The sequence below is a fragment of the Rhododendron vialii genome, chromosome 6a, assembly GCF_030253575.1.
Source record: "Rhododendron vialii isolate Sample 1 chromosome 6a, ASM3025357v1".
Classification (NCBI taxonomy): domain Eukaryota; kingdom Viridiplantae; phylum Streptophyta; class Magnoliopsida; order Ericales; family Ericaceae; genus Rhododendron; species Rhododendron vialii.
In genome coordinates, this window is record NC_080562.1 from 35,594,708 (window position 1) to 35,621,262 (window position 26,555).

At 38.4% G+C, this 26,555-nt stretch overlaps 2 protein-coding genes across 5 annotated transcripts; both read right to left on the minus strand.

Moving 5' to 3' along the window:
• Positions 1-337: 337 nt before the first annotated feature.
• Positions 338-6,703, minus strand: LOC131329509 (zinc finger protein CONSTANS-LIKE 9). Its single transcript, XM_058362658.1, has 6 exons — positions 6,503-6,703; positions 4,785-5,386; positions 3,714-3,911; positions 1,573-1,871; positions 1,080-1,207; positions 338-984 (listed from the first exon to the last, which is right to left on the minus strand). Coding segments are annotated over exons 2-6 (1,194 nt in total). The 5' UTR covers positions 5,352-5,386; positions 6,503-6,703; the 3' UTR covers positions 338-982.
• Positions 6,704-12,746: 6,043 nt separating this feature from the next.
• Positions 12,747-26,285, minus strand: LOC131329515 (uncharacterized). Of its 4 annotated transcripts, none has more exons than XM_058362669.1 (16): positions 25,743-26,282; positions 23,614-24,308; positions 21,408-22,730; positions 20,768-21,109; positions 20,573-20,644; positions 20,234-20,314; positions 20,050-20,087; positions 19,819-19,906; positions 19,580-19,741; positions 17,738-17,929; positions 17,571-17,650; positions 17,385-17,457; positions 17,188-17,289; positions 16,853-16,958; positions 15,266-15,353; positions 12,747-13,213 (listed from the first exon to the last, which is right to left on the minus strand). In XM_058362669.1, exons 1-16 carry the CDS (start codon positions 26,095-26,097, stop codon positions 13,018-13,020), a joined length of 3,993 nt encoding a protein of 1,330 aa, XP_058218652.1. In that variant the 5' UTR covers positions 26,098-26,282; the 3' UTR covers positions 12,747-13,017. The 4 variants fall into 4 exon arrangements, with proteins under 4 accessions (XP_058218652.1, XP_058218651.1, XP_058218653.1 ...); XM_058362668.1 differs by having other exon boundaries at positions 20,768-21,121; positions 25,743-26,280; XM_058362670.1 differs by lacking the exon at positions 12,747-13,213 and having other exon boundaries at positions 15,265-15,403; positions 20,768-21,121; positions 25,743-26,284.
• Between the last annotated feature and the right edge of the window lie 270 nt (positions 26,286-26,555).

A 26,555-nucleotide genomic window follows, 5' to 3' on the forward strand; every position in this document is an offset into this window, starting at 1 on the left:
GGAAGAACAAAGAAATGCAGTACATCTTAACCTCCATTATCAGGTCCTATAAACCTGTCCTGATTCTGATAGGACTAGAAACGTGAAATTGTGCCCAAATTGTGACTACGTGCTCAAGGTTATTGCTAGAGCCGGGTTTTGGAAATGGAAGACGTAAAAATTGGAAATGTTTTTGTTCCACCGTCAATAAAAACGGCAAGCTTTACTGTTGTAGGTATATCTTCTATACAAGTCAATGAACTTATCTCTATGGAGCAATTTCTCACTTAAATTGACCAGTGGATTGGTACTGATCTTTCCTACACAAGAATACAAACAGCAATGCCAGCCTTCAGTCTGTAAGTAATACCAAGTTGACATAAATACAAGTATCTTTACAATCGAGCTGCTTTTCAAGTAAGTCATACAGGAACAAAAAAGTTCAATGTTGAACTGCTACAAGATTTCCCAGATAGTGTCTCCAAACTCCAGCAAAAGGATATATGATGTACATGCCGGCCGAATAACAAAGCAAAAACTACATAATTGCAAGCCTCTTGCCTCCCTACCTAACCAAGCCATGATCTACTATACATGTCAATAAAAGAGGTATTAATAATAAGAAGAAAATTACAAATCAGACCTGGCCACTGAATTTGGCAACCGATCATACATCAAGGGATTCACGGTTCACAGATGTGACAGATTCAAGAACAAAAAATGTCAGACAGAGTCCAGATAATGAACACTCATCGCGGTTCCAGCTGAGAAAACCGATCAGAGTTCCTTTTTTCTTCCGTGGTACAGAAGATTGGGCATGCAAACTTGCTTTCATCGGATAAAGCACGGTGTTTAGGTTGTCAATATACATTTATCATCGGATCATGTCACGATCCATTCATCCTTTCTGCTGATGGAGAAACTGTTACTCATCTTGAATTTCATCGGTGCTTCAAAGAGAGAGCATTCTACTTCCACCTTTATGCACTTAAGACAATGTAGCTCCTGTGATACAATCACCCCCCAAAAAAAAGTCAGTTTGTTTCCCACTTTGATCATTATTTCATCAAAAGGATGGCAAAATTTGAACCTGTACTTACAGAAGCTCATTGTTTTGCTCAATGGGTCATAATCATAAGCTTCACCAGCCTTGACAAAGCGCCCCTTGACACGCTTCCTTACATCAGCCCTTGCCTTGCGAGAGGCATATCTTACCTTCTTCTCAAATCTAATGACACAATCAACATAATCATAGTCAATTATGAGAAACCAAACCATCTTTTCGGAATCAGACGACAATAGCAACAACAGATACGTGGGAAGCTAAAAGTTAACTATATCCAAAGCAGAAAGATGCAGGGTCATCTCATAGGAGCACAAAAATTGAGTCGGTCAGCACAACAAGACATATTTTCGTTATTTATCGATTTTCAACTCTCATTACGGCATTTTTTATATTTCCAACATAAAATAGCCTACTTTGGTCTTTTTCCTGACATATTTTCCCTCTTATTCCTTGGGATTGCACACATGGGCATAATAAACAGTAGCAGTAAACCTGAATGGTTTATTCAAACAAAAGAGAAGTCTTACTGGCGTGTCTTCTTCTTTTCTTTGTAACGCAAAACAGCACTACTCCTAATAGTTGAAGGCAATGAATTATCAGGACATGGAGGGCCCCATGGAGGTTCACCCAGGAGAAGCATTGAAGAAGCACCACAGTCTTGAATCTCTTGATGATCTCCACCAGTACTCCCAGAAAATGAGAGGGTGGAATGTGCCTGCTTTGCAAAACCAAGGTTTGGCTCAGTTTTAGAGCTCAGGAGGGAATCAGCAGATGCCCCATTGCTGCAAGCTGGCTGCATTGCATTAACCTTTCCCATTGATGACTCCTGAAAAAACAACGAACATCTAAAGTAAGTGCATAAAAATTAGAAAATTTCAAAACTAGGGTGTAGGAAAAGGTTTTCAGCACAAACGAAATGTGTGAAAACCTGCAAGAACATATCAGAATCTACTGAAGAATAGAGTGTGTATATCAAGAGCCATGAGAGAAAACAAATTACAGACATAACTAGGTCTCAGGGTGCAGAGCCAAGGCCAACAAAAGTACATGTTATTGCCTACTCCAATTGGCATCCCCATATATGAATCTTTGGACTTACCTAAATACATGCATCATTACCCAACAAGTTCTTTCTCTCCACTTGTCCGTTTCTGTTTAAAAATAAAGGCAGCACCACTGGAACTCCACTTTAGCTGTCCAGGCTCACTTAGGAATTTCCATGTAACCCAAAACCCGGAGAGCAAGGAGCTGTAATTGGAGTACCAAAGGCGCCAATTGAAATTTCAAGAATTGTGAGGTGTAGTAAGCTATGCTGGAAGTCCTTCCATGGAGGTTCCTAAGGAATGTTTGCATAAAAGCAAATATCAACTTGACATCACACTTTCTGGAAGGCACATTTATGTAAAACTGCTACTAAAACTCTTGTGGAGGCAAAGTTGCACTTACCATCAAGTATTGGAGTTTCGCCAAGCGACATTTAAAAGCCTCCCAAGGGTCTGGGAGCCTCACTATACAAGAAAAACGATTTCTTACAATAACTGGTAGACCATAGTTGCACGAAGCAGAAACCAGTGCAGCGAAGGAAGGGCACATTGAAGAGTTCAAGGTTGGGACTCGGAAGTATCTATGGAAACATCTACATGTTATTTGTAGACACAAATATACTGGAGATTAATGTCAATCACGAACTATATTAACTGTTGAGCTGATGGATACCACAGATTTTTTTCTTGCTTTGTAATTTTTTTTTCCAATTGTGTTGCTTTGGATTCAGTGTTTGAGAGCGTCCATCCCAGTTGGGAATGCGGTCCTTTCAGTATGAGAGCAAGGTTACAACTACTTTCTTACCCTGCGTAGCAGAATTTAGGTTCAAGAGGGGAATCATCAAACCCGGTAGGAGATTCTTGTGACTAGGGCCTAATAGGGCCGGTCCAAGGTATTTGGGTGCCCAAGGCCTGTTCTAAGAATGGTGCCCTAAACGCTTGACAATTTTTACAGAAAAAAAAAAAAAAACAGTCAGAGAAAGCCAAAACTATAGTATTAAATCCACTTTGCCAATTGAGCCTTTCCTTTGTTGATGTGGGACAAACAAGTTGCAAAACAAAGCCTCTCACCTATAGTCCCACATCGCTAGTTGAAGGAAACAATGAAGGCAAAGAATCTTTTATAAGTAGAAAGTCCGACTGCCTCAGTATCAATGCTCAAGAGGCTGGGCCTTGCTTATGAAACTTGGACTAAGCATTTCCTGAAAAGAGTCCTACCAACCCAAATACTAAAAAAAATTGGGGTGCCCCAAAAATTGGGCATCTTGGGGATGCCCAAGGCCTGGGCCGGCTGTGGGGCCTAAACAGGACATGGAAATTTTCCCAGGAAGGCATAAAATATTGTCAGGACAATTAATTTCGTCAATGTTTCCGCATGGCTAAGAAATAACAAAACCAGGGAGGTTTTTTTTTTTTTTGGGAGGTGTGGGAGGGTGTCATTGCTAAGAGATATCCACCTACAACAGTCCATTAAAATTTGGTAGACAGGGAATGTGGCAAACTTTATCGGTGAAGTTCCATTTCTCCAGCACAATCAGAAGAAAGAGATATAAGTACCAAATCAACCAACAAACACGACCTTTACAGCATATAAGAACAATAAAGATGAGATAAGGCCAGCGGACCTCAGCTGCAGACATGCCCTTCACACCAAACAAGCTGCCAATCCCATCATTCCCGAAAAGGTGTTCGGGATCATTAAAAGCTACGCCGAATAGTTGTTCATAGTTTTCAAGGTCCAAATCAACGTCATCCATATTCAGGTCCTCGTAGAATCCATCATCCTCACATAGATCAGGTGCTTTTGTTTCAGGACTGCACATCTGATATAAATTAAGAAATTCAGATTAATTTCAAGCAACAGAAGAAACAAAAATAAATAAAAAATCCAACCAGAATCATAATATTACGTAGTCAAAGCTAACCGCTAGATCTACTTTGTTCTTGGGTAGTCCAAATTGACAGTCAACAAATTATCACTGCATGCAACTCCGCCTAATTTGGTTACTGAATGACTAGCCTTGGTAATATGATGAATTACATTGCAAGAACAAAGGCCCATTTTGCCACAAAAGGCCCAAAAATCAAAGCTAAAGAGCTGCAACGGTAGGACCTTGATGAGTTGAAGCAGGAGACTCTGACAATGAACACTGTTTGGTTGACTACAACAACACTTATGCTTCTAATAATAAAAAGGTTTTGAGGAATAGATGGAAAACTTCTTGGTAATTGTACTTGGGAAAAGAGTTGCTGCAAGAACTACTGCTTATCAAACATTTTTCGTTCATAGGTAATTGGAGAAGGAACTTAAGACAATCAGGAGGCCTTCACTTTAGATTTCTATTGAAACCACTACCAAGGCAATCAAGTCTCCAAATAAATTAGAGACCTAGGATTGGATACCATCTTTCCTAAGTGGGTGGATTAGGAACAACAAAGTGGATGTGCTCAGATTCGAACAAACAGCCTCCAGTTTTTTTTTTGCTCAGCAAATAGCCTCAGGTTAATTTGACCCAGTAAGACACAAATACAGCAATGCTTGGATGCATAAAGAGGGGCCATGGAGTAATTTGGAAAAGATGTAGAAATCAGATATCCACAAGTATGGGTATGATAACTCCACATAATAAAAGGTGCCAGTTCCTGAGATAAGGGGAAATATCTGTCTTCTTTCAAGACAAGGCCTCGTAAATTACCTTGGATGATGTTGAATTTGTCAATCCCGCGGGTCGATTCCGTTGAGGCATGGCAGAAGACCCTGTCCAAGCACTCGACTTATCGACAATCTTCACATCATTTACTTCAACTGGAACAGACACGTCTTGCCCATCCTTACTTTGTGAAGGGCCCTCACATTTTGTTGGACTGCTATCAGTAATGGTCATTGTACTCAGTCCCTTCTCACAAGTGGAATCAATCACGGAAGGAATATCTAAAACAAATGACCAGATTGTAGAGAGCTCTGCAGACGAAGGACAACCGGAATAACAGTTTACTGTTTGCCTCTTATGATTTGAACCTGAGGTAGAATTAGGATGCCCCAAACAATCACAATTCTGACAAAGAGAGATCTTCTCTTCAACACACCTGACGAATGCAGGTTGCGAATTGCATCTTTCACACACAAGGGTCCTCGAGTGACGACGCGAAAGTGCATTCGCTGAATGCACGTTGCGGTCACAGGATAGGCATAAGCAAGCGGCATCAGACCGGCAATACACCATCGATCTTTGCTCCCCACAGAAATCACAAGCGTAACCCATGTTCCTTTGTTTCCTTCTTGTTACTTGTATGTGATCTGCATTAAGCAAGCCAACATGTAAGTTAATGCATGATTAATTATCATAACCACTGAATTGCACAGTTACCCTTTGTTGGTGGATATTATCATATTAGCAGGAAATAGATAGGAACCAAGAACCATAACCATGAGAACACACCGAACTTAAATGTGGTTCAACGAAACATGCCTGCTCACTATCTGCCTATTATTTTGATAATAGTGGATGAAAACAACCTCTCTACTTGCAGGGTAAGGCTGCGTAGATCAACCCTTCCCCATACCCTGCATATGCATGAGCTTGGTGCACTGGTTATGCCCTTAAATGGGAATCTAAGACCATTTAATGCATAAAATTTTCTTCCTTTTGAATGGGTAAGAGGACAGGGAAAATGAATTTACCATTGCAACAAGTTTGTGTTGCTCAAAAGATTGTGAGGAATTTGAGAACATAAGTTGACAAATAAAGTATGCTTCACACAGTGGATGTGAAAATGATAAGGGATTCCAAAAGCACATCAGTAAAGGAGACATATATACCCAGAAAAGATAGATAAAGGAAACCCAACTTATTGAGCATCTAGAATCCATGTAGAGAAAAGAATTACAAGAATCAAAGAACTTGTGCTTTTATTTCCAATCACAATAAAATAAAAACTATTACATGAGTTCACTAACTCCCAAAAACAACTAACAATTTTACCAAAGAATAAAAACTAACAATTTTATCTGTGAACCAAAATTCCATAAAAATTAAATAAAAACTACTCGGAATTTATCTGTGCACTAAATTACCAAAACTAAACTTAAACTCAGGTGAAGCTTAGATTTTGATTTCTTGTGATAGTAGAAAAATAAAAATCTAACACCAGAGGGTTCAGAATTCCAGTTGAATTTCACATATTATTCTAATTTTTAACTGTTGAATTTTCTAGAAAAATCAGAAGAGCTATCCGGAAAACAGCACAAACAGACACAGACAGAGTAATCAGCTGGAAAACTCTAAAATTCGATTTTCACTCAATAGAAGAACAGATCTTCAAACAAAAAGAAGTTATAGCAAAAATCTAACTTATTTGTTTCAGATAGAAAAAGAAAATGGAAAAAATTCAGACAATTCACAAATATAAATACCTGTTTTTAGCCGAAAACAGCCCACAAAGCACAGTACTTCAAATCTTGGAAAACCCAATAAAAAAATTTGACTCTATCTCTTCTCTCTCTCCCCCTCTCTCTCTCCGAAATATCTTCTCTGACTCTGAGAGTTCTTTGGTATTGCAAGACTTTTGGTGGGTGTAATGTTTTTGTGACACAAGATACAATATCTCAAATAAAGATAAAAAGTGCAGATAAAGAGAGAGAAAAGTGGGGGGAGAGAGAGAGTGTGGTGGGATACTGGCGGTGGGACCATGTCCCTGTCACGAGAGGTAAAGTTAGGCCCCTCTCCCATTTGGTCCGATCTCTTCCGTTCTGAAAATTTTTGTGCTTTCGTAAAAAGAGACTTTTCGACCGACGAATTATGTGATTTTTTAATATATTTTAAAATCCAACGGTCCCAAAAATTCTTGGCACAAAGGCACAAAAAATTTTGGCACAGGAAATCCTGTCTCCGAGTATCCTTTAGATTTTTTTGCTTCTTGGCCTCGGTCCTCATCGAAAAGGCAGGGTTCACTTTTCCTGATAATAATTGTACGGGATAGATATTTGTGCTATAGTCATATACTCCTAATACTGACGTAATTTGGGTTTTGGCGCCGGAAAATGATTGGGTTAGTTTTGCGTCTCAAAAACTCAAGCCTTTCTTTTGCGTATGATCCTTAATAAATATTTTCTTTAATTATTATTATTATTTTTATTTTTATCTATTTCTACTCATTATTCTCAAAATCTCCTCCCGATCCCAAACCAAACAGAATCCGTTTTGAAATGATAGTTCTTTATGAAAAGACGTGTAATTTTCGGATCAAAAAATAAACTATTTTTGTACATAACTTTTCGAGTTTCTTTGCATCGAATTAAAAATTATGATTACTTAATCTGATGCAAAAAAATTCGAAAATTCATGACCACAAGTACTATATAATTTTATTCAATAATTGCACCTTTTTTTCCCGTAAGGTACTACTATTAAAATTGACCGAGGGAGCAGTATTCTAGCCTAAATTAATATTTTCAAATACAATTTTATTTCTATTATAGTAACTTTTTTTTCTTACAATTGCACTCACCAGATATGACAACAATGAGATTTCGTCGTATTATCAAGTAATTATACAAAATGTATCCAAAAAATGGTGACAGATTCTTACTATTAAATGAACAATCTATTCTAATACTCACTCTATTCCAATTTACTTGTTCCAGTTTTATTTTAACTGGATAAAAAAACTAGTTATATTTTTAAATTAGTAATAAATTTTATATCCAATATGAATCTTATTTGATAGATCTCGATTGGTTCTATAATACAATATTTTTAAAATCACTTAAAATATTATAAATTATAAAATATAATCAATTAAAAAGCGACACAAACTCTCAAAAGTGATAATTAAATTGTGACAAAGGTAGTATATAAATGAACAATCTACTCCAAATGTACCATAACAAGATAGGAGAGGATCCTCGTCATTTCCCAAAGCAGCAGCCAAATCCCAGTTCAGGTCTCATTGCTTTCAAAATATTTTCTCTCTCCAAAACGTACTGGTGTCTTGTTACCACAAACATACTACTGTATGCATAGGTTGGTAGTATTTAGTAGTAGTATTGTAGCCCAAACTATAAGTCCAATTAGTCGGTAGATTTGCTTTCTGCACAGTTGATCAAGTTTCGATTCTTGAGTCATACCGTAGTTGTGGGTAGGGCTGCAAACGATTCGAGCCGCTCGCAAGCAGCTCGAAGCTCGGCTCGATAACGGCTCAGCTCGACTCGGTTCGAGACACAAACGAACGAGCTCAAGCTAAAATGTTCGGCTCGTTTATGAAACCAGCCGAGCTCGAGCTCTATAAATACATCTCAAGCCGAGCTCGAGCTCGAGTCCTGCAGCTCGTCACGAGCTCGAGCCGAGCTCGAGCCAACTAAATTTTTGGCGAGCCGAGCTCGAACACTCTAAAACTCGGCTCGGCTCGGCTCGTTTACAGCTCTAGTTGTGGGGTGAATGATTTATCTTCGATCACACCATAAAGTAGATTAGTAGAAGCGCACGTAAGTTGGCCCGAACATCATGTTCGACCGTAAACAAAAGACTGTAGTAGTACTGTGTACATTTCCAAGTGTACTAGGAGTAATTGGCACATGCGATGACACGTCATAAGCTTTTTCCTTATCTCATTCGCCTTTTTTCTTTGTGGCCTTATTTTTCATCATCATATTCTGCTTTATGTGGGTGGAGACCGGAGACTTTATAACAAAAAAAACCGGTGCGAGCCGGCACAGCTCGGTCTCACGAGTTGGCACTAATCGGTCCAACCCGATTTGGATTAGGGCGCATTCTTGTGAACTTAATTATTTTCTTCGTTTTATGTGTTTTGTTAGTCTTTTCTGAATTTTTGTTAGATTCGAGTAATATTTTTTGGATTAATCATCCGCCTCGACTCAACGAGAGGAGTCTAAAAAGTACAAAATTTTGAACGAAAACAAAAGAAAAAAATCACTAGAGACAAAATAAATATCAAACAGTTGTCTTATTTGTTTTAAATGTCGTCTAATTTGAATTTTTTCAATATCGGTACATGTTTTTATACTTTTCCTATTCGTCTCGTCGAGAAGAACGATTAATCCTAAAAATTACGACGAAAAGCTAAACTAAAGGTTAAAAAAAACAAAAAAATACCGAAAAAAGTTTCAGATTTACAAATTTACAAAACGCAACCTAGTAAATTGAACTGTTTAGTTTTGCTTGTTAATAGTATGTGTATGTCATCATTGCAGAAAAAGAAGGGGATCAATTTGACATGACATTGATGTCAAATGGACAAATAATATTTGCCTCAAAAGTAATTTGTTCTTCAAACATAGGATAACCAAGCGCTTATGAATACCTAGTTTGACTTTCAGTATCTTTTTTTTTTACGATGACGATGAATGCATCGAGACGCACAAAATGATCGGATCGGATCATCAAATGAAATTACTGCTAGTCTTTATTTTAGATTACATGATTGATTGTCATACGAGAGAATCTTTACTGCAATTTGTTGGCTTGCTTATCGGCTCATTTTGTGGTAGTATGATATACTGAAGGATTATACTGTACTTTGTTTGCTGGGAATCGGACGCGCGAATTGCTTATTAAGATTATCCAGAATAACCAAATACGCGAGCCATAAGATTTTACTTACTTTCTCATTGGAAAACACTTTCCTACAAAATAGGTCTAATTCTCGTTTTTCTGCAAGATTTCTTGTCAAGAGAACACATACAGGAAAATAAATTTTATTTTTTTGTTACTTCACCTCAATTCATTTTTTATGAGAACCAATTTCTCACACAATGTACCTGACAACTAGACGGAGCCTAATGCTTAATCGGTCAACCCATTGGCCTAATGGTAAAAGCATGACACTTAAGAGTCTATGTCCTCCTAGATATGAGGTTTGAAACCTCGATCTTAGATACTATCAACTCTTATAGGACCAACTTTAAATGCCCAGCTAGTGGATGGTAGGATTTTTTTTCTCCAGAGGTTATTCTTGATGCACATAATCTAGCTTGGACACCCTAAGCTAATATATATATATATAAAAAAAATTCATCGGTTCCGCATTCATATAATTTCTCCCGCAGATTTCTTTTATGCTTCTTACAGAGGAAGATCTGAGTTAGGAAGTGAACCCTAGGGAATTTGATCCAAGTGCGCATGAGAAAACAAATAATTTTTGAGATCACATGTTCGAATTTTACGAAGGTCAAACATTACAAACATTTGAGCCACTCGAGGGTTTGTTTGGTTATTAAATTAAGCCCCAGAATTAATCGTGGTACGGACAAACTGACCGGACATCCAGATAAGTCGTGTTGAAAAATGGAAGGGCAACTCAATTTCATAATAATTTTATCCTACAATGTGTATGCACACGTGCAATGCTCTTTATACGTGCGACACCCACATACCTATTATAATACTTTCATTACATTAATACCCCTACTAATTACTATAATAAACTAATCTAATGAAAGATCGTTTGAAAGACGAAATTTCCTTATGATTAACAGTTCTAGATCTCCACTATAATGGTCCCCTAAAAGCATAAAATTGTCAAACAATTTGGTAATGCTTATTGAAGAAATTAAACACCGTCCCACTTTTGGTAAGTTGGAAAAACTGTTAAACTGAGGTGTTACTCTTTCATGGATTTCGGGTTGGCGTTGTGCACAGTACCATGTTGCGCACTTTCGAGCCGTCGGATCGTGCATCCGACGGCTCGGATCTCATCTCGACAATTAACGTTCGAGAGCTGTTCATTGCTGAGATGAGATTCGAGTCATCGGATGCACAATCCGACGGCTCGGAGGTGCGCAACACGGTGCTGCGCACATCACTGCACGACACCATCCCAATGGCTCTTTCATTGACAAATAGGGACGGAGGTATTTAATTAGCTTGAATATATTTGTAAATGATTATCGTATCTGATAGCAATCGACACATCATGGGTCTGTGTAAGGAGGAGTACACACTAGTACAAAATCATGCACAAATGTGGAATCCACGACTACCACTTGTTGAAACTTTGTAAGAGCAATCACCCACTCTGACGAGATAGCGATAAGACTTACAAGATCTAAACCCTCCGTGATGGTTTTTTTTTTTACATCGCACCTGAAGCACCATCCATAGTACTCCAAATCTTTCCGCTACGAGACATTGTTGTGGGACCTACATCTAAGTGCGTAAATCCCACAATTAAGGGGTGCAAAACGAGCCGAACTTGATTAATTTATTTAATGAGAATATGCAAATTAATGAGCCGAGCTTTTGAGTTTTAAACTCGGCTCGTTCACTGAAGGAGGCTAAAACTCGAGTTCGAATCAATTACTAAACGAGCCGAGCCACGAGCAACTCGGTTCGTTCGCAGCCATACCCACGACAATGGGTTGTGGTGGAGGGGTTTCGAGCGACAATATGTGCGTGGCAATGCCCCAAGGATAACGAACGCTATCTCACCATGAAATGGGTAATTAACAAAGTGGTCTCTCTTTTTTTTTTAAATCATCAGAATTCAAAGTACACAATCAACGGTCCATCATTAATCAATGCTAGCCCATTGGGCGGCAACAAGTGGTCTTCAAGCATGATAATGTTGCCGATCAAAAAAAATTCAAGCATGATAGCGTGATACATCGACAATCTACATAATTATATAGTCCATCCGTCCCACAAAGATCGTCTACAATGAAAATACGTGCAATTTTCATCTCGTGGTAGTTGCATAAACAGGTTAATCCATTTTCAGCCGCTTTTTAAGCATTTAAAGTGTTTTTCTCCTTTTCTCAGACTATAACATTGGAAGCGTAGCAAGATTAATTCCAGATCATGAACTACATACAAGACTTTTCTTTTCCAGATTAAAATGAATGAAAAACGTGACTAAATACTAAAATCGTACAATTTGCAGAGAATTCACCCGAATAAAAGATTAATTCCACAAACGGCTTTTTATTCTTAATTGTCTTGCAACAAGTCCAAACACAAAAGTCCTTTTTCTTTGTTGGAACAATTTCCGTCTCCAGTTCCAGTCCACCACACCTTTTTTAGCCTGGTTCAAGGGCGGTAGCCAATAAAGCTATCCCACTATAGTCGGGTGATGCTGTGTACATTAACCCTTCTCGCACTAATACACCTTCTTCAATGGGTTATGTTGGATGTTGGGACAAGGGATTTCAGCTTATGCAGTGAGATTTGTTTTCTTAATAAATAAAAAAACACTTGTGGGTACAACATTCATCATACACCAAATTTACACCCGATTATGTTGGACTCAGCACAAAGTCTTTGAGCCACTCAGTTTGTTTAAAACATGTTTTGAAGAGTCCACGTGAAAAATCAGCTCTTTCAAATTTCAGTAAGAGCTTGATCGATTTTTGTCACTGAATTTGCAAGGACAAATTGAATGAATTAATCAAGCCTTAAGAGATCTCCGAATGAAATGAATTTTAGCAAAAACCCTTGAAACAATGTCATGAACAAATTAAACGGCTTACACCTTAGTGTGGGATTCCAAAATGAATCACATGCAAACTTGTGTAGATTTGGTGTACACCAAATGGTCAACCCATAGTTGGCAGAAAACCAACCAAATAGTTCAGCTTTCTAAACATCCTGCTTAATTGAATTAACCACAGGTCCAGCCTCTGCCAGGTCTCACTAGATAAGTCAGAGATCCAAGTCCCATTCATCAGGACAACCTAGCTGCGGTACATTATATAGCACATTCCTTTATCCAAACATTTCCATTGCATACGCACACTGGTAGTTTCTTGGAACAACAGAGAAAAATACACCAAATAGATCCGTACTTATAGAAACCCGTATGAGATCACCTCTTGTATGTTTTACACGGCCAAAAGAGTTCGGCACCTGCATTGCAAGGCAAACCAACAAATTGTTGGCAGCTTCACTTTTGTTGGAGTTTTGTACCGATTACCGTTCACCCGCTCCAAGTTTGAACCAATTCGGAAACACACCTACAAAGGCGTATAATCCTCGAATATCCAACTCGAAGACTTTGAACTGCAGCTCTAATTTCAGCTAACTGTGGTTCAGGTAGCAATTTCCGTGACACATCAGGTGGACCCTCCAACTGAGGTGGTACAGCCGGTACTGCATCAGAAGGATATATCCCCCTGTTTGACAACCAAGACATCAGACAAGTCGAGATACATTTTTAGGACACAATAATGACACATGCATACATAAGAGTATGAGCATAAATTTATGGACCACTGGGATGGTAGCCTAATGGTAAACAACTCATGTCCACAAGGTTTGGGTTCCAGAGGTTGCAAGTTCTAGATAACGTCCCTTGTACCTTGCAGTCATACTGGCCCAACTTTGACCCATTAACTCTTGGAGAGGCGGTAGAAACCTATGGGTGATTAGTCCTTCAAGTAATCCTTCGCCAATCTGAAGTCCCTATAGAGTCATGCTCAAGGAAGGTTGCTATAGTCGGTTGCCCTCTCTTTCATCTTTTACTTAGCAGAATATTATACTTTTATATGGTCAATGGATCAGCTCACATACATATATACCAACATTTAGCTAGCACATTTATATTGGTGGCAGGACCTATTCAAAAGGGAAAATAACCGCTCAGTAGAGGAATTCAATTGCATGAGTATGAAACTCAACTACCATTCTACAAGAGGAACCAATCCAAAAAAAAAAAAAAAACAGAACCTAACAAAGGACCAATACAGGACAGGACCACAATTTATGGGGAAAAAGTAATAGCAGCTAAGTTAAACCTGAAGAGCTATCATTTTCGAAATTAAAGAATTCATTATCTCTAGTAGCCAACTCTTCCATGACTTGGAGGGATCAAGCATCCAATCCAAATTGTTGATTGATTGGGAAAAAGCTTTGCTGGGTCAAGCTAAGAGAGATTTTCCTATGATTTTTCAGTAAATATTTAAGAGCTTATTTGGATTTTACAGGGCAAGTTGCATGATTCAAAGACGAAGTGGCCAGATAATGAGTATTTTAAGGGTTGATGGAGTTAAAATAAAAGAACAGATAGGGATGCCCTTTGACTAAGGAGGTTTCAAATATAATATCGGGATTTTCAAGGGTCGTACAGAAAACTCAGAACAGAGGATTTGTATTTTGGATAGCCAAAGAAGGAAGACGGAAAAAGGGAAACGAAAGGGGCTTACTAAAATAAACAAAATCTTGACTACAATAGATACAGAATCTTGTCAAATAAACAGGTTGCAGTTTATAGGCTGCAAGAATTATCCAAATTTCACAGAGGAAATGACCCAAAAATAGACAACTCAGACTAAAATATCATAACACTCTTTATGTCTTAACAAAATGCAATGAGGGATAACCATATCTCTTCACAGCATGTCACCTTTGCAATGATTTAAGGCTTTAAATGCTCCTATAGACACTGGAACTACGATAGTCTGGCATAAATATCTATATAAAAACATGCTTGTAGCATATGCATATGAATGTATTAATGTAACTCTAATTGTCAATTTGCAGATACAAATGCTGTAGGTATGGTAGAACGCTGGAGAAATAATCATATCATAAGATTCCTAACAAACTCTCTTCACTAATTGGAATGTTGGGGTCATGCCAACAAGTGAAGCTTATAAATTGCTGACTCCCATGGCCCAAGGGTGTCACAAATCATATGGGTAACATCAGGTGGCCTAACAAAAGGTAAATCAATGCAATGCGATGCAAGAAGCAATGCCGAATAGCTAGACAAGATCCAACCAGGCAAGGCAGTTCACATATGGAATGACTACATATATAACTATACTATATCTTCCATCTAACCCATAAATCCATAATCCAGGTCCTGTATTCTTTTTGGATATACCAAAAACATTGTCTATTTTGAAAAGTCAACGAAAAAAGTGTTTTTTCAAAAAGATATCCTTATAAACAGCTATAAGAATAGCTAAAAGTAGAACAACTTGGGGCAATTTTGTGAATGATGCTATCGAATTCAAATTTAAACCAAATGACTGCATGCCTCCTTAAAAAGTTCCAAGTCCTTATACATGACAAAGAATTGAAATTCGAACCAAATTACTGCATGTCTCTCTAAAAAGTTGAAGTCCTCATACATGACAAAGAATATAAGACGAAGGGAGTAGATGTACACATATATGCAAGAAATCAATTCGAACACCAGAATTAAGATCAAGGGATCATACCATTTTACACATGACAAGTCAACAGACAACACCGCCTTCCTACCACTGTTAAAATCGATGAAATGAAGATGTAGTTCAAGCTGTTCCACTGCAGGAAGAAATAGAGTGCAATTCAATTCTGAGCAACCATATGAATATCTGCAAATGAACGTAGCATACAATAACAGTATAATACTGACAGAAATTTCAATGGTGCTAAATCCTGAGCCCACTTTCCATCAAAGTATGAATGAAATTGAACCACTCAAGCATGTAACATGTAATGTTTCCTTTCTGTATCCTTCATGCCAAAGACAATAAGGTAGTTATTACAAGATCACATACACCCACAGTCACACACCAATAAGGTGGTTAAGGAAATGTAGTCATTTCTTCTTTGGAAAGGTGTGGGGAAATGCTCCCCTAAGGTGGCATTTTCCTATGTGTGACAACACCGAGCAAAGAGTAGAGAACAAGACGGGTGAGCTCCCCCCTGAAATTCTTTCCTGCGCCCGATTGATTGGCTTGTTCTAGGCAAGGTACCAAATGAGAAGCAACTCTTCCATTGCAAGGGGTGATTTGATAGGGAGGAACTTACTAGCGATCTTATCGACTGAGAGGTGATAAAGGAGTTGTGGTTCTGGATCCTTGACTCGGCGAGGGTTTTCCCCATAAGATTAGGTGGAGAACCTTCTTCATTGGCATACCTTCATTGTTCTTGGAGTGGAGCTAGAGTGAGGAAGAAGAGGAACACTTACCTGCTTGTTGGTACCTATGGTTTTGATGTCGGTTGTTTGGGAAGAACACAATAGGAGGATTTTTGATAGAAAGGAAGAGTCCACTGTTAAATCTTTAACCTTTTTGTAACGCTGGTTCTCAGGTAATGTTGATCCACCTTAAACCAGTTTCAGAGAAATGTTTTCACGTATAAACAGTACAGCCTCTTGTCCATCTTTTTACTTTTACATTTCCATCTTTCGGCGCTTTGTTTTAATGTATACAACAAAGTTCATAGCAAGAGGCAGCAAGGTCGTAAGAGCGAGTCAACATTTTGAAAAACAAAAATATTCTTTCAAGCTCCAAAAGAGAGATGGAGTTAACAACTCCTTGTATAAAGTCTATGTAAACACGTCTTGAGATGGATTGAGGCTGAAAGACTGAGGCAACTGCGTTACTTGGTAGGGCATACACCTTGATGAGTCCTATTGGAATTAATAGTCGAAACTCGAGCACCATCTTTCCCAGAGGTGAGCTGAAATTTGTTTATCTACTGAAGCTGGAAACAGGCCAAGAACTAGGAAATATAATGTTCAATCAGTTTGACTTCCTATGGAAAATAATCTCAACTGCTGATGACCTGAAGTATAACCCAGGTCAAAACTCAGACACGAGCAAGGTTCACATATAAAAGCAATATGAAATGTCTGCCTTGACAAGAAATGAGCTTTTATATCCATGCCTTCATGGCATGGAACTATGTTTGACCACATCACTTTCTGTAGGCAGATGATTTTAATTTTTTCCCTACAAAAGAATAAATTCTGAAATATATTTGGAACTGACACATCTACGTAACAAAAAAGTGAAAGAGGATGCAACATAAGTTACCAGATGTAGAACGAAAACTTGTATATGTCAGATTCTGTAGCTCAACACTTGCTGCTTGTACCTCTTGAACAACATCTAGCAAATTACCTAAAACTGAACTGGTAATCTGCAAAAAGTATTCCAATATGAATGTGAGTATTGAGAAATACATGAGGTTTCCTGAAAAATCTATCGCTCACAGAATGTTAATACAAGTGGAATCTGAGGCCAATAAGCCATGAAACAAGGGCTGGTATATAGAAAATCTGTAAACGAATTGGAGTAATTACATAGTTTAATAAAAGGAGTGAACCAGAAAAAGATGTGCTAAAAATGCAAGAGGTACAGAAACTCACTTGTGTTTCTTGAGTCAAACTTATAGAACCAACATACTTCCGCGTAGTGCTTGCATTTAACACAAATGCAAAAGCAGTGCAAACATCCATGTTTGGGAAACTCTACTGAGCAAACAAGCACTGAATTATACAATCGGACAGAACAAACAGCAAAGTAAGCCACTGCTTCAGACATAAAAGACATAAAATAGTATTACCTTCGAGATGTTCACATCATTCGGCTTATTTGAAATGACTATCCTTGAAACTGGAGCAACATTTATTGTGAACCTATAATTCACAACACCATTAACATTTGATGAGATGAACATAAGCAAAAATTGGCTCTTGCAAATTGAGCCACAAAGAGAAGAAAAATAAGGAGAAATTAGAGCAGAACCGACCTTTGAATGATGAATCCAAGGAAATTGAGAACAATGTTATGATGATCATTTGCACTCTCCAGATTATCAACATCCCACAACTGACCAAATAAGGTACATGACATGTCTCAGCAACAGAACACATTGGTATTGAACGCTGAGAGAATAAGCACAGAAAAAGGAGAGACCTGCATATCCAAGCGTATAAACCTGCAACAAGCTTTCTTCTTCAATTGATCACTAACAAATAAAATAGTGTCTGCACTGTTTGTTTGTCCCTGCTTCTTAGAATAATTGAGAAAAGATTTGCATAAGCTCATAACTTTTCTTTCCGAGTCATCAAGTACCTGCCTCAGAGCAGTTACTTTGTCGCCAGAAACCTGACATTGTAAAACAAGCAGCAGCCACCATATATTATCAACAAGAAGCAACAAAAAACCCAAAAAGAAGAAATAAGTTGACGCAAAATAAATCTTATGATGGAGAATCGATAATAAATCAGCCTACAACCAGAGTCATTTTATATACATAGATGAATATATATACATACATATTTTTACCTAACCTATTGCGTCTTGTCCCAACCGATTCGAGAGAGGATGTAGAGTTAAGAAGAAATCAAATCAGTACAAGTCCTTAGAAAAAGGACAAACTAATCACGAAGGGAGTTCCATTACTGCTACTCCTATATAATACAAAGTTTGTCTACAACAGACATCAAACTGCAGAAAAAATGGTATTAATGACAATTTAGAAATAATGTATTTCTATGCTTGCCAATGGGCCAAGAAAAAAACCAGCAAGTTTAAGCTGTGAAGTAATAGTGATTCTTCTTGTTTAGCATATACGATAGGAGTGCAAAATACAGGGCTAATCAAATACAATACGATTTAGGGTAAATATTACCGACACCCCTTGAGGTTTCCCTTACGTACAGACGCCCCCTCCACATTTAGGAATTGATTTTCGACCCCCTGAGGTTTGGTGTTGCATTTCAATTACACCCCAACTGTTAGTCAACAGTTAGTTCAATGCTTATGTCAACCGTTAAAAACTTTTGAAATGCCTGTTTTAACTACAAATAACTTTGGGTACACCATTTGGTATACACAAAATGAACAATGGATAGTGTGGGACCCACTTCGATGTCCCACACAAATGATGGGAGCCTTTAAATTTGTTTAAAACATTTTTTAAGGGCTCTCATAAAAAATCAGCTCAGTTGGATATCGGTAAAGGCTTGATCAAGTCATTCAAGTTTTGGTACCTACCAACAAATTGAACGAGTTGATCAATTCAAGTCCTAACTGATATCCTACTGAGCTGATTTTGTACACGGACTCCTAAAAACATGTTTTAAACAAATTGGATGGCTCTGGGACTCTGAGATAGGTCCCATACAATTTAGTGTACATTTTGAGCACACCAACCGGTGTACCCATAGATTTTTTAAGTTAAAATGGGCGTTTTGAAAGTTTTACCAGTTGACATAACTGTTAACTAACTGTTGTGGTGTAATTGAAATGCAGCACCAAATGTCGGGTTGAAAATAATTTCCCAAATGTGGAGGGGGCATTTGTACTTAAGGGAAACCTCAGGGGTGTCAGAGATATTTACTCTACAATTTAAGATTAGACTTTCCATTAAGGACACAACCAACCCAAACTTCAGAAATTCATGCAAACGAGAGAAGAGATTTCTCACCACACAATTAGAATAAATAAAATTACTTGAAACCTCCTGGCTATTCACATAATATTACTTCAGCAAAGAGATTGAATGATCATCAGATAATCAAGGAACTCATTCTTTATAATTAAGAGAGACAAAATGTCTAACTATGGGATTTCATGAGCGATCATGATGGCAATAAGCTTTCATGATACCAGCAAAGATAGTATTTCACCAGATAATTGGAGCCAAAACAAAATTGTAATCCATATAACAAAAAGAGAACAATTCTGTACTTGGTATAGCAATATCCTTGGGCTAAGGGCATCTATAACGTATGTTAAATCCGATGGGTATACCTCTTCCTCCTGTGTGCCCCCAAAATTAACCGACTGGCGATGATTATTGTCAACAGACTCAACACAAGCATCTCTTGTACATGGTACAGACAGGCGGGGAAGAAACTTCAACTTTAACATTTGAGACTCCTGAATTCCAGAGCTCAATAGCTGTAGTTTTTTCTGCATGGGCAAGATAATTAGAATGTCACATACAATCCACATTTCAAAACTAAAACACAAATATAAATGAATAGTACCATTAGTCTCTCACGCTTCTTTTTCATCAACTGCAATTTTGCCTGTTCATGCACAAATCTATGCAGCAACAATTTCGTTTCAGCAATTCTGCAAAAATATGATCACAAATTCCAGGGAAATGAGTGAGACAAACATAAGAGATACAAGCATATTGAGCTACACAAATCTTTTCCCAACCCTATATAAACAAGTAGTAATCATACCTACAAAGCAAATAAAAGAGAAATCACCTTTTATATTGAGGATTGCTGAAATTATGAGATAATTTCTGGAAAAGGTAGAAAGGCAGTCCATGAAGTGTGTTAGCAGGTCAACAACTATTACTTGCTCCTAATTTATGTCTACAGAATCATCAATCCATAAAACAAGGATATGCCTAATTCAATAACTCAACAACCCTGTAAGCAAGCAGACCTGAGACCGAACTTCAGAGCACAGCGTCTCATATATTTGCACCCTCCGCAGGTTAACCAAAACATCTTCTAGCACGGCAATCTGCCAAACAAAAAGATGCACTGGAAAAGGGGGAAAATTGCCTGCTGCTAAATAAATAAATAAATAAAAATTGATAACACCTAGTGGTAAATAAACATATCATAGAAACTACTTTTATTTTTTCTGATAGATAACTAGAAATGCGGAAAATACAACTCCACCAAATGCAAACAACAATTTAGACCCTGCCCAAAACCAGTTTATAAACAGGGTCAGGTGAAAAAGACAAATAAAAAAGATGGTGAGAGGGGACAATACCGCCGGCAAATTAAGCTTATCAGTTGATGGTGAAAACAATTGTTTTGCATCTGCTAAGAACTTTGAAAAGACCTGTAGTGCAGAACCTTCAGTTAAACTTGGCCAGAATGAGGAGGAGAAAAGTTAATAGCTCAAAGTCAGAACCACCTGGCAAAGAAAAAGAAATTAAAACATGAAAAAGGCAAAGATACATACATCAGCCCAATGCTGCACTCTTGCTTCACTGTCACGTCCTACTGTAGATGTTTCAGTGCTACTTTCACTAGGTTGTTCTGAAAAGGATTCTGAAACAACCTTGCTTCTATGATGTTTAGGGCTCCTACGGATCCTGGAAATTTCATCCAAAAGGGCACTATTCCCAGGTATCGTGTCTTCCCTTCTTCTTTTTCGTGCATGAAAGTTCCCAAATGAATCTGTCAAGTAATTGGAGTTGGGAGACAGTATGCCTTCCACCATAACTGAATGCTGTTTGTCATTATGTGCAGCATTATGGTTCTCTTTCCTTGACGGACTTTGAGTGACCAGTTTCACCACTTGCTGCATATTTAACTGTGTAAGCATCAAAAGACAGCCAAACCGCAATCAGCCAAGAACTGTAGTCAGGAGATTGTGCATGGGCACCTAACTATGACTTCTACTGACCCCACAACGACTATTATTGGTCTCTAAGCAAATGACAGTAGTACTGATCAAGAAACAGTGGATAAAAAGAAGAGAGAGTCCTATTATATGGTTCTATGGGGCTCAAAATCTCCATGGATGGGCATACACTACCTTACCTCAAGTGCAAGGTGAATAATACAATTAAGCTATGCATCCATGAACGTAAAATTACCTTTTGACTTTGTAGCTCAATGCCGCCCCTATGGGCAAATGGAGAAGCAGAACCAAGAGAAGAAACTTTTACCCCTCCCATTGTAAGTTCCTTGAATCTCACTGGTTTGTCAACATCGAGGTTCCCATTCACAATCATAGAGTGAACTTCTTTTGTGTCCTTATCACTCAAAGGTGTTTGGAAGTTCCCAATGTCATCCATACTTTCTAATCTAATGGATTCTTTCGGATGGTTGATCTCCATGATGGGTGAGCTAGACAGTGCTGTATCCAAGAACAAAGAATCCAATTTATTGATAGTAAAAGGGCTTGCATTTCTAACATTGTCCCTTGAATCTGCATCACGTCCTGGATTCACGTCTGCACTTTTGCTAACCTGATCATATGGTCTTCTATCTTGAGCCCTATATTTTTCCGACGCTATTGATGCCTTTTCCATGATTTTTTCTGAAGAAGGCAGAGTTCTATGAGGAGTACCAGTAGTTTTCTTATTATTGGAAGGGTCAAGCATGGTCTCCATGAACAAGGAGTCCTCTGCAGAGGTAAAAACCATCCCTTTGATTGGGTCTCCAGGTGTCAATAAATTCTTCCGCATCTTGTTTCCAGACCAAGTGATCTGAGAGAGTAAACCCTCTTCTTCCTTAAGTTTAGGAAAGAAACCTGAAGAGATATGACCAGGTGAAATTCCATCCTCTGAAACACCTAAGGAGCTTTTAGCATGACTTACATCTACCTTGTTTTCCACAGTTTCAATGTCACTGGCATCAATGTTGATTGAAGACTTCAGTTCTCCATTTTCCGTGGCGACAATAAATAATCGATCTTCAGAACAAGCAACTGCAGTGTCCACACATTCCATTTGAACATCTTCTCTGTCTCTATCTAGTACAGTATTGTACACAGTACTCTTGAAAATGTCCAGTGGTATGAGTGTTGAACCATTATTAACTTTCAGAGAAGAGGAAAAGGGAGAGGCATTGAGCATTTTAAGTTTTGAAATGCTTTTCTGAATGGACGATACAATCTCACTTTGTTTCCTTGTTAAATCTCTTACAAATGAACTTTGTTGATTCTTGAAAGGAGTTGTAATCTGGAGGTTTTGCAAGGGACTATCATTATTCGAAACTATTAGCCTTTGTTTAGCAGATAAAGAAGACAATGCCGGCGCTGGTGGGGTTTCATATCCACTTGAAGCAAAAACATCCGTTCGTTGAGCTTTGTTATCAAGATATGATTGGCTTTCACAAATAGCCGCATCACAGTCCGAATTTGGCCTTCTTATTTCCAAAGCGTCTGAATCCTTAGTCTTAGCACATGTCAACCCCTGCAATTCCATATCCAGCACAATAGTTCAAATAATCATACGATCTTTGCTGCAATTCCAATTTGAAATTCCTTGCAGTGTTAAATATAGAGCAACATGGACTCAATACACAGAAACTTCCAACAAAAGATAAATAAATTTGTGTAAAGCCTACCACTTAGTAGAGTATCACAAATGATACAACCGGATAACTAGCAACAATGAGACTCACATAACCAACACAAAGAAGAATGATTACGCTACTTTTGGTTATAATGGAAATGAGCAAGATAGAAGGTGCCAATTTTTTAGCAAATCTTGAGAGGTCTAAACCAAAACAAGGTTGTCCAATCATATCTACCAAAACACAAGTGTTCTTCACATAGTCACTTTCTTGCATTTTATTACAGAAAACTGAAACGTAAAAGCAAGACTAACCATACCATAAAATACTCCAATATAGTTCAAAGAAGAAACACACGCGTAAACAGAAATACATGATATCAACCCCCAAGAAAAACCATACGAGAATAGATATGTAATAGCCAAGAAGGAAAATAACGCAGCACAACTTATAAATAGAAATGGCAGAAAAGGAAAGAGAAGACAGATACAAGTTATTGTTTGCATCTATTTTCCATTCACGTTACAAAACTCAGAGTAGTTGATTCACTTAGAAGATTAAAATGACTCTTAACCAAAGAATACAAAAGAAGGAAGAAAAAAAAACAAGAATATAAGAAAGCTGCAGAGACTGAAAAAGAAGAGAATCCAAGTTATCACAACATGTATTAGCATCATTCATGTAACAAACCTGGAGTCAATTGACTCGCCACAAAAATAAAACCCACTCTAAAGCACAAAGATAACAAGAATTTTGGTAGGTACGGAGTAAGGTTCTTACTTCAGTCAACTGATTAGGAGACCAGCATTGCTTATCAACAGAGACATCAGAAGCTGGAGTATTGTGCATATCAGATAAACCGGATGTGATCTTACCAAGGGGGGAGACATTACAACCACCATTTGCGTCATCCAACTCAGCAGAATCAATGCTGCCCATTTCTTTCTCTCTACCGTCAACAGGCTCTATCAGGCCACTTTGCTTCTTAGATGGCGAAGACCTATTTTTTAGTTTTATTGATGACTCGGAAAAGGGTATATTATCCAAGACTGAAACAGCATGCAAGTCCTTACTTCCTTCAGCCAGTAGTGCATCCAGTCCAGGAGATAATCTCCCATAGTCATACCTCTGTGGGCTTTCTCCAACAAGACTCATATCATTTGAATATCGACTGCCACTTAACTTATCAACAGATGTAGAAGACTCCGATATCGGCTTAGCTACAGTCAGTACCATGGAGCTTCCTACATTAGCGGAGACAGTGTTCTGTGTAGGAGTTTTCTCTTCAAAAGAAAGATGAACACCCATTGGGGTTTTCAAATCCCCTCCTGAGTCTGATCTTGCGAGACTACGAAAATGCATTGAGAAAGCTGTTGAATCCAACGTAATATCATGGTTTTCATCTGAAGCTGCAGAGTCTGAAAACCTTCCATGTTGGATAAAACTAGCTGATACAGGGCCGAAAAAATTGTCCTCTGCAAAATTGTCTTCTGCATTATAACATGACTAAATGTCCCCAAAACTACTCATAAAAAGAGTGAAGAAACAAAAGCAGGAATTCATCTATTCACCCCTTCACTCACCCCTTCTATGGTTCATTATACCTGCTACCCCACTTTGGAAAAAATAAAGATTAATAGTTCAGAAGTATTTCACTCAATTGTCAATCAATTGGCCCCAAAATCAAAATAATGTCCACATACTCATGTACCCTCAAAAATACAGGAACAGAGCTTCTACTAATTTAAGGGTTAAACAATATAATCAGGCTCCAGACAGTGACTGTCATTTAAGTGTCTGTGACGCTCTTTTTCAGCGTTCGATACGAACCATTATGTGTGCCAACTGCCAACAAAAGAACCTTTTTTAGTGGGTTGAATTAGCATTTACCCCTTTTCAATCCCCAGCTGCCTAATTTTTGTCTACCCAATTCACAAGTTCATATCTGAACATAGTTAAAGTGACCATTATTACCCCATTAACACAATTAAGAAACCAAATGTTCATGTTCTAATGTACTTTTACAAAACATAGGAGTAATTTAATACTCCCAGTAATCTATATTGGCAGGCTTCAGACAGTGGGAGTCCCTTTGAACTAGGTTATTGCCCGATATTAGTGTTTGTTATGTGTTATCTTGGCACCAGTTCCGAATAATTTTGTGTACTTACCGAAGAGCCCTTTCTAGAGGATGCATAGTAGCATTTCCCCCTTTCAACACCCTGTGACCAAATTTTTTTGCCACAAAATTTACAAGCTCATTCTGAACACGATTAAAGCGATCATTAGCAACCCATAAACCAAAATTAAGCAACCAAATCAGGTCGAAAGAGACAATTTGCACCGAATGCAAACCAATTACAAAAATTCAGACATTGTAATCCTACGGAACTTGCCATCATTGGAGTGAGTCTCCAATGATGGGTAAAAGTTTGAGTAGGGGTTGAGCACTAGAGTCACAGGGTAAAACACAAGTCTTTTCCCTAGGGGCCACATAAGCCCAGAGCCTATAGTCACCACGATATTTCACGGGTCTTTTCCCTGACTCGAGCCCACTTGGTCGGGTACCCAGGTTGCTCTGATACCCTTTGTAAGGCCTCAAGCAAATCCCTGGCCTAGTACGTTGATTTTGATCCACAAGCCTCACCACATGACCCAAAATGCTTAATTACTAATAGTAGCTTACATGGTTCCTTATATATCCAGGATCACAAATGTAGACTTCCGAGATGTGGGACAGGTATCACAGAGTCAGTTAAAAGAGTAATCACCGGAGATTAAAAGAAAAAAGTGACCATTTTTAACCTATAGAGCAAGATTAAGCAACGAAAACGCGTCGAAAGAGACAATTCACTCCAAATGCAGACCAATAATAAATATTCAGACATTCCAAGTACTAAGGAACTTGCCATCATTAGAGGTAGCAGACCCAATGGTGCTTCCAGGAGACGGGGACTCAAACGGCCGGAAGAACGACCTCCGTCCGTCCTCGAGCTCGTCGTCTTCTTCGTTTCCTTCCACCTTCTCCTCATTCTGCGACGACTCCTCGCCGTCGGCCAGGAACCGGAGAAACCCCAACTCGTCCTCGTTTTCGGAGCTAGGTCTGGGTTCGGGAGGCGTCTCGTAGTCGTCGTCCCGGTCGAACACGTGGACGGACGTGATCTCGGCAAAGCTCACGCGCCGTGACCGCTTCTTCTGGAGAGCGACCGTGCCTTCATCGGTCTCGGTGTTGCAGGGATCGTCGGCTGCCGCCTTTGCAGACATTTTGGTCAAGGAGAGTAGTTGGTACTGCAAGAGGTGTCTACTTTGGTTTTGGATTGGTGGAATTGTGGGTGTTTGGGACCTAGGGTTTCTGAATTGGGGGATTGTAGAAGAGAGCAGAGCAGGGAGAGAGAGAGAGAGAGAGATTTTGGGTTTAGTGCGGGAAACCAAATGCAGTTTAAAGGGAGTTTCTAAATGCACCCACTTTTGTCTTTTTCGCACTCTCCAATCTCCATACACCCACTGGTTTTGAGACAAGTTTTCGAGATAAGAACATTGTAGGAGTACATAATTTTGCGTATTTGTCTTCAGTCAAGGTGTTGCTGGTACGAGGTTTTTATACACTACAGTTTTCACACTAATAAAAACAATATCGGTATTATCATTTTTATAATATTTTAATAATTCTTGTACTTTTAGAAAAAGATATGCTATATACATTCAAATAATATAAAGTTAAA